Consider the following 15,128-nt stretch of genomic DNA (forward strand, 5'->3'; position numbering starts at 1 on the left):
TATCTGAAATCAGCAGAAAAAAACTGAATAAGTCTGTGCAGTTTCATTGCATTTGGTCTGTAACTAAAAAAATGCTCTAAGACCCATGTCCCCCCTTAATGCTGTGGTCAACCACTTGGCTCCCATTACCAAGCGGGTAAACCAAACAAGGCACTCCACAAAAACCAGCTATACAACTGCCCACATTGTCTACAATGTATGGAAGCTGGCAGCAACTGGGTATTTCATAGGCCGATTCAAAAAACATCACCCTGAAAAATGTTTGCTGGAACACTCAACTGCACCTGTTCAACCACAATACTTTAAACTCCGTTCCAGGGTCGCTTCATCATGCATACTGCAAGTGCAAGACACAGCACAGTACATTAATGCTCCAAATGACGGTGCCGCCGTTGCACTTTCCAGCCACAAAGGTTAGTGACAAAGCCACAGGATGATGTCACAACTGTGCCTTTCAGCTGCAAGGTACGTGATTCACGATGAAGCCACGAGATGGTGATGTCACAGTACTTTTCACATGCACAGGCTCAAGCAAGCACTCACACTTACACAGAAAAGTCCAAACAGTGGCTTCTGTTTGGCTTATCAAGTGTCCGCCACTGCCCCAAAGATTGTTCAGTGAGAAATCAACGAGCTAACCAGTGAGCCAAAAAACAAAAACAAAGTTGAACTGTACAACAGATAGTTTACACACGGCAAAGGAAATGACACACAATGACAGCTCCTTGCCATAACTCCCTTGATGGGACAACAATTTCAGGTGAAGACAGTTCCCTATGTACAGAACTTGACAATATCGCACGAAGCGGCACCACTGAGCAGAAAACATGCTCAACAGCATGCCAAGAGGTCCCGTTCTGCGGGTGCATGTGCTTGAGTCTCTACAAACTCCCTTTCGACACCTTGAATGAGTGTCATAGAATGCTCGACACTTAGCTGCTCGGCTGCTTCCAAGAGTAAAGCGATAGCGTGCTCTTGGCAAGGGCAGCCAGTCCCCAACCGACCGGAGTGGTAACAGGGCACACGTCTAGCACTGGGTTGGTGACGGCCAGCTGGTGAATCCGCTTGCCCGATGAAGCGTCCCATACGAGGACCTGCACACGAGTGGAACAGTGTACCAACAAGATGGCTCATGCAGTGAACACACGAGAGGCAACTTCAGCTACGACAAGAGTAGGGCCACCTTTCACTTTCCTTCGTGATGCCTGATGACAAAGCACTAGCTGTGACATGCTGCAGCAAACGCAGCACGTCATCACAAAGTTGCCCATTTAAGCCTCATGTAATGCTTCCGCCACACTGTGGGCCCGGTAATGTGCTCAAATACTGTTGCAAACTGAAGGCACCGAAAAGAACTATGCCGTGAGATACCACGCAGACTGAGCTGCATGAGAGGGTAGAGACAAAAGCTCCTGAGGCTTCTGTTTCTGTCGTCCACTTTTCTCTCGACCCCTGTGGCTTAAATGCAATTTTCCAGCTTGTAATAGATGAAAATATTGTAGAATGAAAACGTTTGCCGCAAAATAATGCACACGGGCACATGCTTCCATGCGCGACATGTCGCTTATTGTAGCGATAAAAAAACAACAGGAGCACTGGTGTCCATTCGCTTTCTTCGCTGGCGCACTCATCACCAATCATCAACGGGAAGTTTCCGTAATTCTCTAATGTTTAGGGGGGTTCGAATGCTTCAAATAGTAAAAGTGCAGTGCGGATTGATTTCGACAGCAAATATTAGATTAGTATTTGCACACTCCTAATACATATTTGTTTCTAAAAGTTCTCACAATCGGAGGACTCCTGCCTCCAAACAGCTGACATGCAGATACAGTAATCCTTCGTTATAATGAAATCGCTTTACTCAAAATATCGCTTTATTCGAAATTTCTTCCGGTCCCGACCCAAACGCATGCATTTTAAGCCGCATTACTCGATGCGCACGAAGAGCTTGACCCGCTTAGAGCGAAGTGATGAGCGGAGGCATCGCCGCCGCCGAGCGTAGGCATCGCCGCCGTGGCGGCGACCCTTCGCGCATGTAGTGCCAAATTAATACCGCCGACGAATTAGACTCATGCAGGCATAGAACAGGCCACAAAAGTACCAAACCCACGATCGAATGACCTGCCTAGTAACGGGCACCAAGAGAGTGCCGAGTGTCCCCAGCTAAGCGGGGCCAAATTCCATGGTACAGTACGCCCGAACCGTTAATCTCGGTCGAAAGCGCATTCCTGGTGTTCCCCGTGACAGAATCCACACGAAAATAAAGTTTTCCTCGCGCTTTGCGGTGCCAGAAAACCGCGGTGTCTTGGTTGCGGAAAAGTGGCCGGTCATGCTCGATTCGCGCCATTCGACTAGACAAACGGTCTAAATGCGTGGTAAGGTCAGTGAATTTTGTTGTTACGGCGGGGACACGTGCGAAAAGCGAGCGCGATTCACCGCGGCGCGAAGTTGCGAACGGCGCCGCAGCGTCCGATCGCAGCTCGCTGCTTGCGTCCAACCTGCTAGATGTCAACGACGGCTGCCTGCGGCAAACGCGACGACGGGAAGCGGGAGCCAACGCGAGCGTGGAGAGCGGCAGCGTCATGATGACGTAGGGTGCGCTCCTTCGAGCCGGGCCGGCATACCCACGGCCGGTCTTGATGCGCGCTCGCTCGCGCGTGTCGAGACCGGCCGTGGCTTGCCAGCCTTGATGCCGGCCGCCGGCGTTTGAAAACGCGATAGTATTGTTTGTTCAAGTTCATAGCAAGCCTTGCGGGTAAAGGTGATGACTGCGATACAAGCGAATTTCATCCAATAGCAGCTTTGGTGCTGCTGCTACTTGGTGCGGTTCGCCTGCCATCTGCTAGCTCCGTTGCTGAAGGCGTCGCGGACATCTAACGCATCTTTTATTATGGGACTGGTTGACAGTAAAGGGATGTCGAGTATAGCGCCTTTGTTTGAGTGCTAGCCAGTCCCGAAGCGCTAACAGCTACGGCATCGATGCGAAACTGGCTAGGCTTAGCGGCGACCAGGGCAGTCAGGGCGCGCAGTTTGTCACCGGGAGTTCCTGCAGGCGGCGTCGTTGCCGAAAGCTCCACTCTTGCACAGGCATGCTGTTGTTGCTCGAATCTAGGAGGCAGACTTTATGGTAGCATGGCTGCTTTGTATTTTTCTTGTGCGGACGTGAAGTAAGTCGAAACTGCCGGCCTGTCGATCAGTCTGGATCCCGTCTGGATCACAAAAATGAGCTAAAGCTTATTCTTGATATAGATAATAAGCTCTGGCATAAGAAATTTGAAAACTGTATCACCTTTGAGGATCGCTGACCAATACTGAGTTGCTGGTAGAAGTAACAAATGTGCTACGAGAAAATTTTGTAGTGAAAGCTACATTGGCCACGAACTTGCGATTTCGCTGTGGCAGTGCTCCGAGGAGGCACAGAGACCGACCTTGAGCCGCTGCCTAGCAACTGCCGCAGCTGGCGGACGCCACGCGGCGTCATCCACCAGCTTCCTCGCAGTTGTGGCGCAATTATATCCCGACTGTTCTAGCTTTTTTCGAGCGGTCGCTTATATCGAATTATCGCTTATAACGAATTTTTTCGCCGTCTCGCTGACTTCATTATAACGAGGGATTACTGTATTTCGCAGTGGGCAGACAGCATAGGGCACAATTAGGGCACGGACTTTGCAGTTTTAACCGAAAGACACCAATAAATGTGCTAGAAAAAAAAAAAGGTAAGGAATCGGTTAAAACTAAAAATTACACGTTTCTAGACATGTTTATGCAAGGTGAGGACCGGTTTCACCAAAACACGTCCCTTCTTTCACTTCTAAGCACAGAAATCCAGCAGTAGCTGGGCACTCAGAAAAGTTGTACTCCCAAACAGGGCCGAACAGTGATGAGCGAGAGTGCTAAGTGGTGAGCAAAAGCACGCGACCAACCAGCGGAACATCTCCAATGACTTTCAATTCATGGCCAACTCCTGGTTCCACATCCAACTATAATACAAATAACCCTTTTGTGAAAACGGAGCTGATGGTGGAATTCATGCAGTATTAAAAGACCTACAGACCAGATGAGCGGGAGAAATGCAGTCTGAAAGAGCTTGAGTAAGAGCTCAAACGCTACCGCCAGCACAAAGTGTGTGCGGCCGTCAACCCCTCCGTTGTTTTGCAAGCTGGCCTGTATTATCCCAAACGTCTTTGGACATTTCAGGGTTTTCTGCCTCAAGTGGTAACGTTGAATGAGCATTTTTAACAATGCGTCTTGTCAACACAAAGAAGAGCCCAGACATGGCTTATGAAAGTGTATTTAATATGTATACAGCTACTGCAACCAATTGCGAATAGAGTTTCCTTCAATGAGGTCAATAAAACTGGTGTAAAACTGGTGGCCTTTGGTTCTGTAACCTCTTTCCTGAGATTTGAGAATTTTTCGCCGATAACTGCCACGTTTAACATCTGCACTATGCAACCAGTCGAAAAATATCAATTACAAAAATAAATGGCAAAAAACAAAGGCTGACATTTTTAGGAAGTCCAAGACGTAAACAAAAATTCAGGGGGCACTTTGACTGTCTAAAGTGCGTATAGGCGAAAGCGTTTTCCAAACCACTTTCGCGGCTTTTGTGGCACTGGTGGCGTTTCGCCTCTAAGAGTGGAACGCGACAGCATCTTGCAACGCTGCCAGGGAGTCCATAGAACGCCATTGCCCGTCTGGTTCTACGCCTCGCTCGTCGGTAAATTGGTTTTTGAGGAAAGGAAATGTATCTGTCTCTCATATCTCGGTGGACACCTGAACCTCGCCGGAAGGGAAGGGAGGAGGATGGGAGTGAGCGAAGACACCATATTCACTAGACGCGCCTTTGTTCATTCCAAACCATCGAGCTGGCATGGCGGAGCGGATAGCATGCTCGTCTCGCACTCCGAAGAACGGGGTTCGATTTCCGAGCTCGACCAATTCCTTCTCGGTTTTATTTATTTGTACGGCCTGACTAGAAAAGTTAATTAGGCTAATTGGGTAATTAAGCAATTAACTAAGCTCAGTCCCACTTACTTGGAGCATCACTATACGATCCCTTCAATTGGTTGCATGGTTACTAGCCAAAGTACAATTGGCCCCGTTTGAAATTCGCGCACTGTGACGTCACGGCCGTTTCGACCAACTGAAAAGCGTGACATTTTCTGTCGACAACTGCTGCTTACAACGATGAGGCATTAAAGGCTTTCGCCTTAAAATGTACCCACCATTACCGCATGTCAAGTGCAATGTTCCCCCCACCATACCTGCTTGTACGACTCGTCGCCAGCCACGGCCCAGAAGTTGGCGGCATCCTCAGGGTCGAGGCAGATGCAGGACCTAGAGAGCTGCACCTGGGTGGGTCCTCCGTTGAAGACGTGGACAATGTTGAAGGCGCATCGGCTGCCTTCGTCCGTCATTGGGAAGAGCAGGCTGCATATCTGCACAGATGAACGAGTGTTGCCAAGGTTGAACAGGCTAGCAAGCACCATTCCAGGATGTTCACGAAAACATCCGACAGTGTGAACTTATAAACCAAACTAAAAACTTGAACGCAGACAGGCAAGCTGGAGTAAACAATACCAAGCAGAATAGGCACATACTGCTTGCCCTGGAAGCTGTGAGCATAGGGGCCACCATTCAGAACCACACTACTCTTTGAACATCAGTTTAAAAATGATTATTTTCTAATCCAACCACTAAATCTGTCAGGCAACAAAAGTTGAGTAGCATGTGATTTCTTTCATCGCTAGCAACAATCGAACCGACCCATACTTCTGGCACGTCTGCCCACACAATGATCAAAATTTGTGCGCAAAAGTTAGGAGACAAACTGCCCTTTATTTACAACTCATCTATAAGTCTTAAAAAGCACAATGGCTTTGCTTGCCCATCTGCAACATAAGGCACTCGCCAATACAACAACAAAACATGTCACGTTGTAAAGATCTCCTCACTTTTGTGATATGGCCCTTACCTCTACCGTTATCTTTCTCCTGTAATGCAAGGCTTTGTGACAGTGCTGCACTGTCATCAAAGGGAAGGTGAAAAGATGGTAACAGGACATCTCCCGATGGCATTTTGTAGGATCTTCTCTACTGCACCCTGGCTATAGTGGCAGGCAAGCGAGGTTTTCTCGGTCCCGCGGTTTTGCCACGGTGTTTGGAGCACCACTCAGCACCAAGCATGCCAAAAATCCAAGGAGCGGCAGTCTGCGCAAATGCTACTTGGCTCTGCTGTGCATAGAGGGTACCAGGGATCCCAACTTGGCACTTGGCTAGCTAGGCGGCGCAGCGTTGCTCATATTTTTCTCCCTCTTCTTCCCTCTCACTCCTCCATTTTTCTACGGCAACGCTGCAGAACTGGGAAACGTGTCCCCAAGTGCTGTCCCACTGAAAACAGCTCATCATGAGCTGTGAAACCCAGCGCCTGTGCGAGGGTGGCGCCCTCTGGGTGTGTAGGCGACAGGCGGCAGCGGCGTGGCGCCATCTGTCAGAGCGCAGCTGAAGCAAGCGGTTGCTAGGAAACGGCGACTCAAGGTCGTTTGGTAGCCGCCCCGCCACGAGCTGGGCTCCAGTTGTGTTGCTTTCGCAAAAAAAAAACCAAAAAAGTCCGCATCAGTGTGGTACTAGCATCTTGCTCACCGAATGCGTCATGTAGGGTGTCCTGGCAGTTGGCCGGCAACTCATCAGCAGATGGCGTGTGTTGTGCTCATAGCTGATGGAAATGCAGTTGCCTGCAAAAGAGAGAGGCAGAGAAAGGGAGAACAGATGTGAAATGAAAGCACATTTCAGATTGCACAGCTCGAAGCTGCATAGCAGAAGCCACACCCCAAGAGTAAACGCTCTCAGAACACTTACCTTCCAGGTGAAGGGGATGCACCCTGAACTCATTGTCAGACTGCTTCTCGAAGAAGGAGCACATCTGGAACTGCGACACAAGCAGGCCTGATGGGCACCTGTTGGCAAAAAGAAAAAATAAACTTAAAATTTAGTTAAAAGTTAAAGAAATGTTAAAATTTTTACTTAAGATATTAACAGTGCACACATATACCACTGGTGTTACAAATGCTCACGCCTTGTCCTTGCCTGTTCATTTGATGCATTTGATTCATTTCAAAATTATTCAATACAGGTTACTAAATAAGTACTGAAGGTCTTATAACCATGGTCATGCTCAAGACCAGAGGTTCTCAGTCGTAGAAAACCCAATGGCTTTCAAGAGGAGCTGAAGAACCCTATATGTTTTGGCTGCCTACCCTTCCAGCCCGACATGCATGCGAAAAGGAGCATGCAGACATGTGGCATATTAAAGGGACACTGAGGAGAGCTCTATTAATATTTTTTTTATACCAAAATCCGATAGTTCGGCATTTCATGGCTTTGTTGCCACTTGGCCGGCAGCGAAAGATGCATTCATTTCTAAGAAATTTGGATTCGAAGTTGAAAAAGTTTTTCCCGCTGCTCTGATTCAAACTTGGGATTCTCCTATGACGACACAGGAGTAAGTGACGTGAAACATGACGTGCACATGACGTACCGCAGACTCCGTGATTTCTGACGGCCAGCTGTGAGGCCCAGCAGCAGCCGAAAAGAAAGCTACCGCCGGCCGCACGTTGAAGGCATCTATCGGCTATTGCGGCCGTCGCTTCGTTTACGTTTGCACTGGCGTTTTGCCAGCGTTACAATGGATCCCGCTCTCGAAGTCGTCAACGAAGTTCTCGCAAATAGACACCTTTAGCATACCGTGTACCTTGTTACCGTTAGCGGAATACCGGGAGCCCGCATACCGCTGTGAGCAGGCGCTGATTGGTCCCAGTGCTGCAGGAGCGCGCGTAGCTGTCGGGTACGTGGCGCCATCTGGCGACGTCAAGGAGATTTGCGCATGCATTTGCTGCGCCTCAGTGATTCGTGGCTTCTCGTGTCTTAGTGTTGCTAGAACCATTGGTTCTAGCAACACTGTTTTGTCCTATGACGTCATAAAGCTTGTACTTGCAAGTTTGGCCTGTGGCGGCGATACCTGTATTTTGGTTCTTGCTCTTTTCTATGTTACAAGAGCTTTGTTGTCAGTATGAATGGCGTTTTTGTAATCAGGAGCTGGTATTCTGCCGATGCAAGTCAACTTCAATTTCTCCTCAGTGTCCCTTTAACAAATGCCGAAATTCAATTAACAGTGACTGGTTGTACAGTGAAACAGGCTGAAATGAGCAATTACAATGTGAATAGCCCCACAGTAAAGTGGGTAATGGAATAGTGCGGCTTGAGGCACGCACGGATTCAGGTGCTTGGGGAACCACTAAAAGACACTCCAAGGAACACCGGAGTTCTGCGGAACCTGCACTGAGAACCTCTGGTCAAGGCTACGAACCACCTTCTCGATGGTGCCCTACAATGTTCTGTTCAGTGCCCCCCCGTATAACGCACGTGACATCGCGCGAGTTTAGAGAACTTAGTTTACACAAGCATCGCCACCCCTGACTATTTTTGCAAGCGTACTTCAACGTAGACAGATTTATGCACGCAGAATTCTGAAGCCAGGTAACGCTGCCATTGAGTTTCAAATGGTGATCATGTAGTCATTTCGATATGGACGCCACTAATTTGAAGTGAGTAGTGGGAAATTTTAAGCCCGATTTTTTGGCAATAAATTTATCATTTGCTACTGGAAAAACAAACATACTCAGAACGAGCCAACGAATCGAAAGTAATCAGATGGGTGATAAGCATGACTAGTGGAGAGATCTCGAATGAGAAGAAATGAAATAAAATAAGTGTTTCACCAAGAACAGAGGTGCAAGAGTAAAGTGCCCTTTCTTCAGATTGTTTCTTCCTTTTTTTAATAACGCAGCGCCTTACCTATATGCAAGTGAGGTCACTACACTCAGACGATGTCACATCTGTCATACAGAGAGCATTCAACAAAATGTTCCAGGACACCATCCAAATTAACCCTAAATTTGCTTGTCACTGGTGCCATGACTGCATATTTCCAGAAACCTGGCAGGTGCAAAGTTGCATCACCTGTCCTCTGCACAGGACGGCCCCTTTGGAATGTGCTGCATGGCAACCACAGGCTCATAGCGGTTCGTGGTGGGCAGCTTGCAGACGGCCTCGGACGTCACGCGCATGTCGTACTTGAACACGGAGCCGTTGCGGAGGCCCACGTAGAAGCAGTTGCTGTCGTCCTTGTCCCAGGCGCAACTCCAGGCTTCCACGGGCTGGTGGTAACTGCAGAGGGAAACCGTCCAAGCGTGTGCAATGAAAATAAAGAACTAACCATGCAGACAGAAGAAGCACTGGAACTGTATTAGTCTCAGTGAACACATCAAAGACCTTTTGTGAATGCCGTTATAGGAGACTTCTTTGCCCAGGGCGACTGAGAAAAGTAATCACCATATTATCGTAAATACAGGTTGCTTTGAATCTCTCTCAGGAGCAAGAAAATGTCTAAGCTATTCGAATACGAAATTCTCAAAGGACCCAGAAAAAAATTTACGCTTAGATAAGTGAGTCACTGTGACAAAACCTTCATTTTGTGAAACAAAGCGCTCTCGTCATGCGCTTTTCTTTCTGGTGAAATCCCAGCATGTATAACCATGGTTTTAATTTGTAATAGATGCTGGACAGCATTTGTGCGCTGGCAGTAATACACTGAGGTTTCCCGAACCGGCAAGGGATTCTGTGATGGACTGCCTCACAAAGTGACGACTTTGCAAAAAATGCACATTTTCGCTCCACCAGTAGCAGGAAAACGATAACATGGTGTGCCAAAAAGAAAAGAGTAAAAAAACTATAAAGAACTGGCCTTCACATGGCAATTTGACGAGTGAAAGAGAAAGGTTGTAGCCACTCCTACATGCACTGTGTGAAAAGGAACAGAACTACATTATTTGCAAATAAGCAAATAAAATAGACTCTCGATTACTGACTATCCGAATTCAAAAGGGGCTGCAAAATCGGCTTGAATTACGCAGACCTCAAATCAAGCGAAGCCTTAATTTCTAACACACATGATGTTGACAGGACCAATGCGTCGATTCGAATAAACTTGGCATATTGCAAATCTGGATTAACCAAAGTACACTGCAAAACAAACAACAATAATAGTACCATTACATGCACTGCAGGACAAATGCTCCTCCCAATGCCCTCAAATTAACCCTGAAGGGACTAGTAGCATCTGACACCCTCACCCAAACTCCTCGTCTTCTCTCTCCATTTGATCCCACCCCCACCCCCCCGGATATTATTCTGTTGCCCCATCAGAGCCTTATTTATCAGTCTGCTACCCTACATGTCCCATCCAGGTCCGTAAACTGAAATGTGTGACCAGGCATGTTAAATAGCCCTTAATACCACCGGCTGCAAGACTTGGTAGCTGCACTCACGTCTGGACGACGCTGTTGCTGATCATGGCAGTGAGCTTGACCGACTTGTCATGCGAGGCGGAGAGCACCAGTGCATCTCGGTGGTGGAAGGCAATGTCCTTGATTTCACCCTTGTGCACCAGCACGTACTCCGACGACTTGAGGTCGAACAGCGAAACCTGGGCCAATGAGACAGAGGAAATGTAACTACAACAACAGTACAAGTCTGCCCCTCCAACCCATCTCTGCAGTCTTGGGGGAACTTCAAGGGCTTTCAAAGTGTACTGCGGAACCCCGTGTGACCTAGCTTCCATTCCTTACTGCCTGACACGCATGTAAAAAAAAGAGCACGAAGATTTCATAAGCTAGAAAAGACTAAATACAAAATAGAGGTGTCACCACTTGGCATCAAAGATAGTTTTTGGACGCAAATCCTTGAGATTATGCTGCACTGCAATTTACTACCAAGTGGTGACTGTGAAGTTCTTTTTGGTCTTAACCTCATGAGCTAGAATTGAACAGCAGGGAAAAAAAAAAAAATTGTCGATTTTAAAATACAATTCCCTCAGCAAGAAACGAATCTTTTGTTGCCAAACAAACATCAACTTAAGGCAGAAAGAGCCATAACTGATTCTTTCAAAGAATAAAAAAAAAAGTCAAAGATGATCAATCCGGTTCTTGCAGCACAGTATGCGTTGGCATCAGTGTTCCCCATGATGATGGATGATCCAGTCCATCATGATCCAGTCCAGCCATCACAGTGTGCCACGCCGCACCCAACCCGTGTGGGGGCTCAGTGGTTAGGGTGCTATGGCTACTCAGTCGGAGTACCCGGGTTTTGAAGCCGACCACGGCAGGCGCAATTCATTGGAGACAGAACACAAAAGGCGCCCGTGTGCTGTGCGATGTCAGTGCACATTAAAGATCCCCAGGTGGTCGAAATTATTCCGGAGACCTCCACTACGGCACCTCTCTTTTTCCCCTTTCACTCCCACATATCTCCCTTCTCTCCCTCTCGACTTTCCCCCTCTCACACTCACCCTTTTTCTGCTCTCTACTAAGGCTTCACATGCCAATGCTGGAAAATGTTTGTGATAGTGAGGGTTCTAATGCTAACATATTAAAAATGGATATAGGTGCCCTCAGTGTCCCTATTAAGGTTCAACAAGGGGAAGCTTTGGGCCAGTTGGTCTGACATGTTGGAGAGGAGCAATAACCGCGAACTTGGACGAGACAATAACGAGAAGAAGACAGGACCGCTCATCCTGTCTTCTCGTTATTAAGTCTCGTCCAAGTTTGCGGTTATTCCTCCTCTCCTTTAAATTGAGGTTTACTATGCTAACACATGTGAATCTTTGTTGAGCAGACAATCGAAGGCACACTACTCAATCTCATAATGACAGCTCCCTTACCTTACGAAGGCCGTATCCGTTGAAGAGGCCCGTCCGGCTCTGTGACACCACCAACTGATTGAGCACTCCCGAGACAGCCAGGTTCCGACAAGACGAACCATTGCCAAGGTCAATGGCGCGGTCCAAGGTGAAGATGCCCGGCGACCGCTGTGAAGACGAGCTACTGCTGGCGATGCTATCACCGTGACTGGAGATGGCAGGGTCAAGCCTGGCAGAGTTGTGGAAGCAAGCAATATTCTGCTGAGTCAAATTTTATTCAAAGCGGCCCACAAGCCATGTTTAGTTGAAAATATTATCAATATTATGACTAGAAGCCAGCTCTAATGCACTCATTGCAAGACAGGCACACAACAAAGCGTATCCTTGTAAAGTGTCAGACTGTTGAGCCCACAGTGAACGAGGCCATCATGACAGACATCAGAGATGTAAGATTTCAAAACAGATAAGTTGTAGTCAGTTTTCAAAAAGGAGAAACAAGGAAAAGGAGATTCAAAGAATTGGTAGAGGGGACAAGAAGAAAACTGCCACAGCAGCCTCAGAAAAATGCATTCGGAGTTAAGTGGGTGAAGAGTACCACTACGCTGATGTGAAGGAAAAGCTGCTAATGATCTACCTACTTCGAAGAAATAACTTTCAAAAGAAAAAAATTAAAATATAAGGTTGAAGTAAAACTAAGCTGTACTATGTGCCTTTTTGCTCCAGAACAAGTCCTTATCTCCTTTACTGCAACACAGCTTGGCCCATTCCTTGATTAGGTCCCAAAGTTTGAGGTGGGCAGACTAAACATATGTCGGACTCATATGAGGCAGCGTTCACGAGCGTGCTTTTACACCGATACGCCTAAACCACCATTGTTACGGCGAAGTTATGGCCCCAGTGATGTGACTGGCCGAAGTCACTTTGGAGCAGCTTTTGGCGCAGTACAGTGAGTTTTAGGCACAGATATGTACTGCATTTTCCAGTGTAGAAGTCGTGCTTTTTAAGAAAATCTTTAGCTGGCGCGACTCATATGCAGCGAAAAATGACGTGCCACCGCACATCATCTTTGATAAGTTTGGTAGGAAAATTGATGTGTAAAATGAATGAAGTTATTATACAGTTTTAGCACAGCGCGATCTGCTACCATGATCCGCTTCCGGCGGGGAGACCCAACTATGCCCTTGGAGTGGCCAGCGTGCACTCCTTAGGACCACCTGTGCCTGCACCGCGGATGTGGTTAACAGTGGCGAAACGCGCCATGCTAAACCTTTCTAGAACGTTACACTATGGCTAGAGTCACATAACTTTGCAACAACTGAACTGAATGCGGCGACTGTACGAAATGCGCACCGCTGCCACATCCGGTCCAGTCATTCCCTAAAGTTTCGATTTCAGTGTCGCATTCTATTTATTTTTTTTCCCAGAAAAACTGAAAAAAAAGAAAAGGATTTAGAAATCAAAAAAGAAAAGGATGACTGCTTACTTGACTAACTGATGTCATATGATGTGACACCGCAATAAAAGGGTTCAATTTGAAGAAATCGGTGAATACATTTCGAATTCATGCAAGTTAAGAGTCAGTTATAAAACAAATGCCGGCTGCTTTAACCCCTTAACCGTTTTGGACGAGCTGCGCTCGTCCCTGCCAAGCTGTCCCCAAACTGTTTTGGACGACTGTAGCTCGTCCTCGCTGAATAGGTTCTTCCCTTCAGTGTTTGGGACGATCAGCGCTCGTGTGTGGCTTAGATGGCATTTTGGTCGATAGATGGCAGCACTGACTTGTTTATTTCGTTTTCTTCTACCGCATAAACGTTTTTTTCGTATGGCAACCTGGGTTTTAAAAATGGCACCCGGCGGAGGCAACGCGTGTATTCCTGGCCCGTATTCGCGGAAAGGACGCTTTTCTTTGTCGTCATCTTCTTCAGACGATGGTGGCTTAGACACCGAAGTGTACATTGTTTCAGGGAGCGAGGACGACAGTGATGACGTTATGCTGAGCAGTTTTTTCGATGAAGAAGAGGACAGCTCAGAAGCGAACTTTGCGGGCGCGCGTCAGTAGATGAAGATCAACGCCAGTAGCATCCCAACGCAACCCCCTCAGTTTCCTTTTCTGGCAGTTCCTGGTAAGACGTTCACTGTAAGGTAGCCTGATGGTGGTCATTCTGTAATTTTTATCGCTCCTTACCAGCCGGAAGTTGGTTTTCTGTATTGTAAGGAATAATAAACTTCGATATGCTAATTTGACTTTGTGGTTGCTGCAAATATTTTTCAAAGATCGAATGCATGCTTTTTATTGCAATAGTAATCGAAATCAGCAATAAAAAAAATAAGCAGTTCTGTTAAGAAATTCGTTGATATAAAAAAACGGTGAAGGGGTTAACAGAGGCTAAAACGACATGCACGACACACAGTAATAAGCCACCAACAAATGAGAAGCGTACCTCATTTTCTTAAGGCTGGTATACTCCGACTTGACCTTCTCGTAGTCGTTGAGCAGCACCTTGTACTTTTGCCGCATCAGCTCCGCGTCGACTTCGGAGCGCTTGCGCTTCTCCCGCTCCATGTTCAGCTCGCTCACCACCTGATCCAGCTGAACCGTGTCCAAGGCCTGCGGAGAGAAAAAAAACATTGCCGCTGCTTCACACGGTCCGAGATCCAGAGCTGTTCCTGCGTCCTGGGAAAGATCGGTCTAGAGGAGACTGAAACTGCCTAAGGACTCCAGTTGACTTTGGGATTGTTGACGAGTGTACAGAAAAAAAAACTTGAGTTAAGGGGGGACCCTGGTCTTGAAAAACAAATTTTATTAATCTAGATATAGTAATGAAATTTTCAGGCCACATGTATTTTTGTGTAAAACAATTCCTTGAGCACTTGTGCAATTTTTATACAATTCTTTTGGAGAGAGCATATAAGAAAATTTGCTGCAGGAAACTCTCTGAAATGCATGCCATTGGGCTCTCTTGACACCAAGGAATGCAATAAGGGTAAAATTATCATCCTGGCTATCATAGAACTTGAGTTATAGAGTTTTGAAGCTGCCACTTCACAAACAGGAATACACACTTTTCTTCTCATTTCTGAAGCGACAACTTCAAAACTCCATAACTCAAGTTCTATGATAGCCAGGATGATAATTTTACCCTTATTGCATTCCTCGGTGTCAAGAGAACCCAATGGAATGCATTTTCAGCGAGTTTCCTGCAGCAAATTTTCTGCAAAACTTTTCTCAAAATACTTGCATAAAAATTGTACAAGTGCTCAAGGAATTGTTTTACACGAAATTAAATGACATATCCAGAATCAGCACACAAAACTACATGTGGCCAGGAAATTTCATAACTGTGACTTCATTAATAAAAATTTTTTTTCAA

The 15,128-nt window shown here is 46.8% G+C and overlaps 1 protein-coding gene across 1 annotated transcript in view; it reads right to left on the reverse strand.

Moving 5' to 3' along the window:
• LOC149365527 (E3 ubiquitin-protein ligase rfwd3.S-like) overlaps positions 1-15,128 on the reverse strand; it is a 32,409-nt gene continuing 17,281 nt past the window's right edge. The window contains exons 7-14 of the mRNA XM_089543465.1: positions 14,199-14,365; positions 11,779-11,986; positions 10,388-10,545; positions 9,021-9,227; positions 6,861-6,958; positions 6,645-6,736; positions 5,268-5,441; positions 1-1,094 (exon numbers count right to left, since the gene is read on the reverse strand). Of these exons, the coding sequence (XP_089399591.1) occupies positions 933-1,094; positions 5,268-5,441; positions 6,645-6,736; positions 6,861-6,958; positions 9,021-9,227; positions 10,388-10,545; positions 11,779-11,986; positions 14,199-14,365 (1,266 nt within the window). The 3' untranslated portion in view covers positions 1-932. The remainder of the gene's footprint in view (positions 1,095-5,267; positions 5,442-6,644; positions 6,737-6,860; positions 6,959-9,020; positions 9,228-10,387; positions 10,546-11,778; positions 11,987-14,198; positions 14,366-15,128) is intronic.

The sequence above is a fragment of the Amblyomma mixtum genome, chromosome 1 (assembly GCF_055824585.1).
Source record: "Amblyomma mixtum isolate Tamu chromosome 1, ASM5582458v1, whole genome shotgun sequence".
Classification (NCBI taxonomy): domain Eukaryota; kingdom Metazoa; phylum Arthropoda; class Arachnida; order Ixodida; family Ixodidae; genus Amblyomma; species Amblyomma mixtum.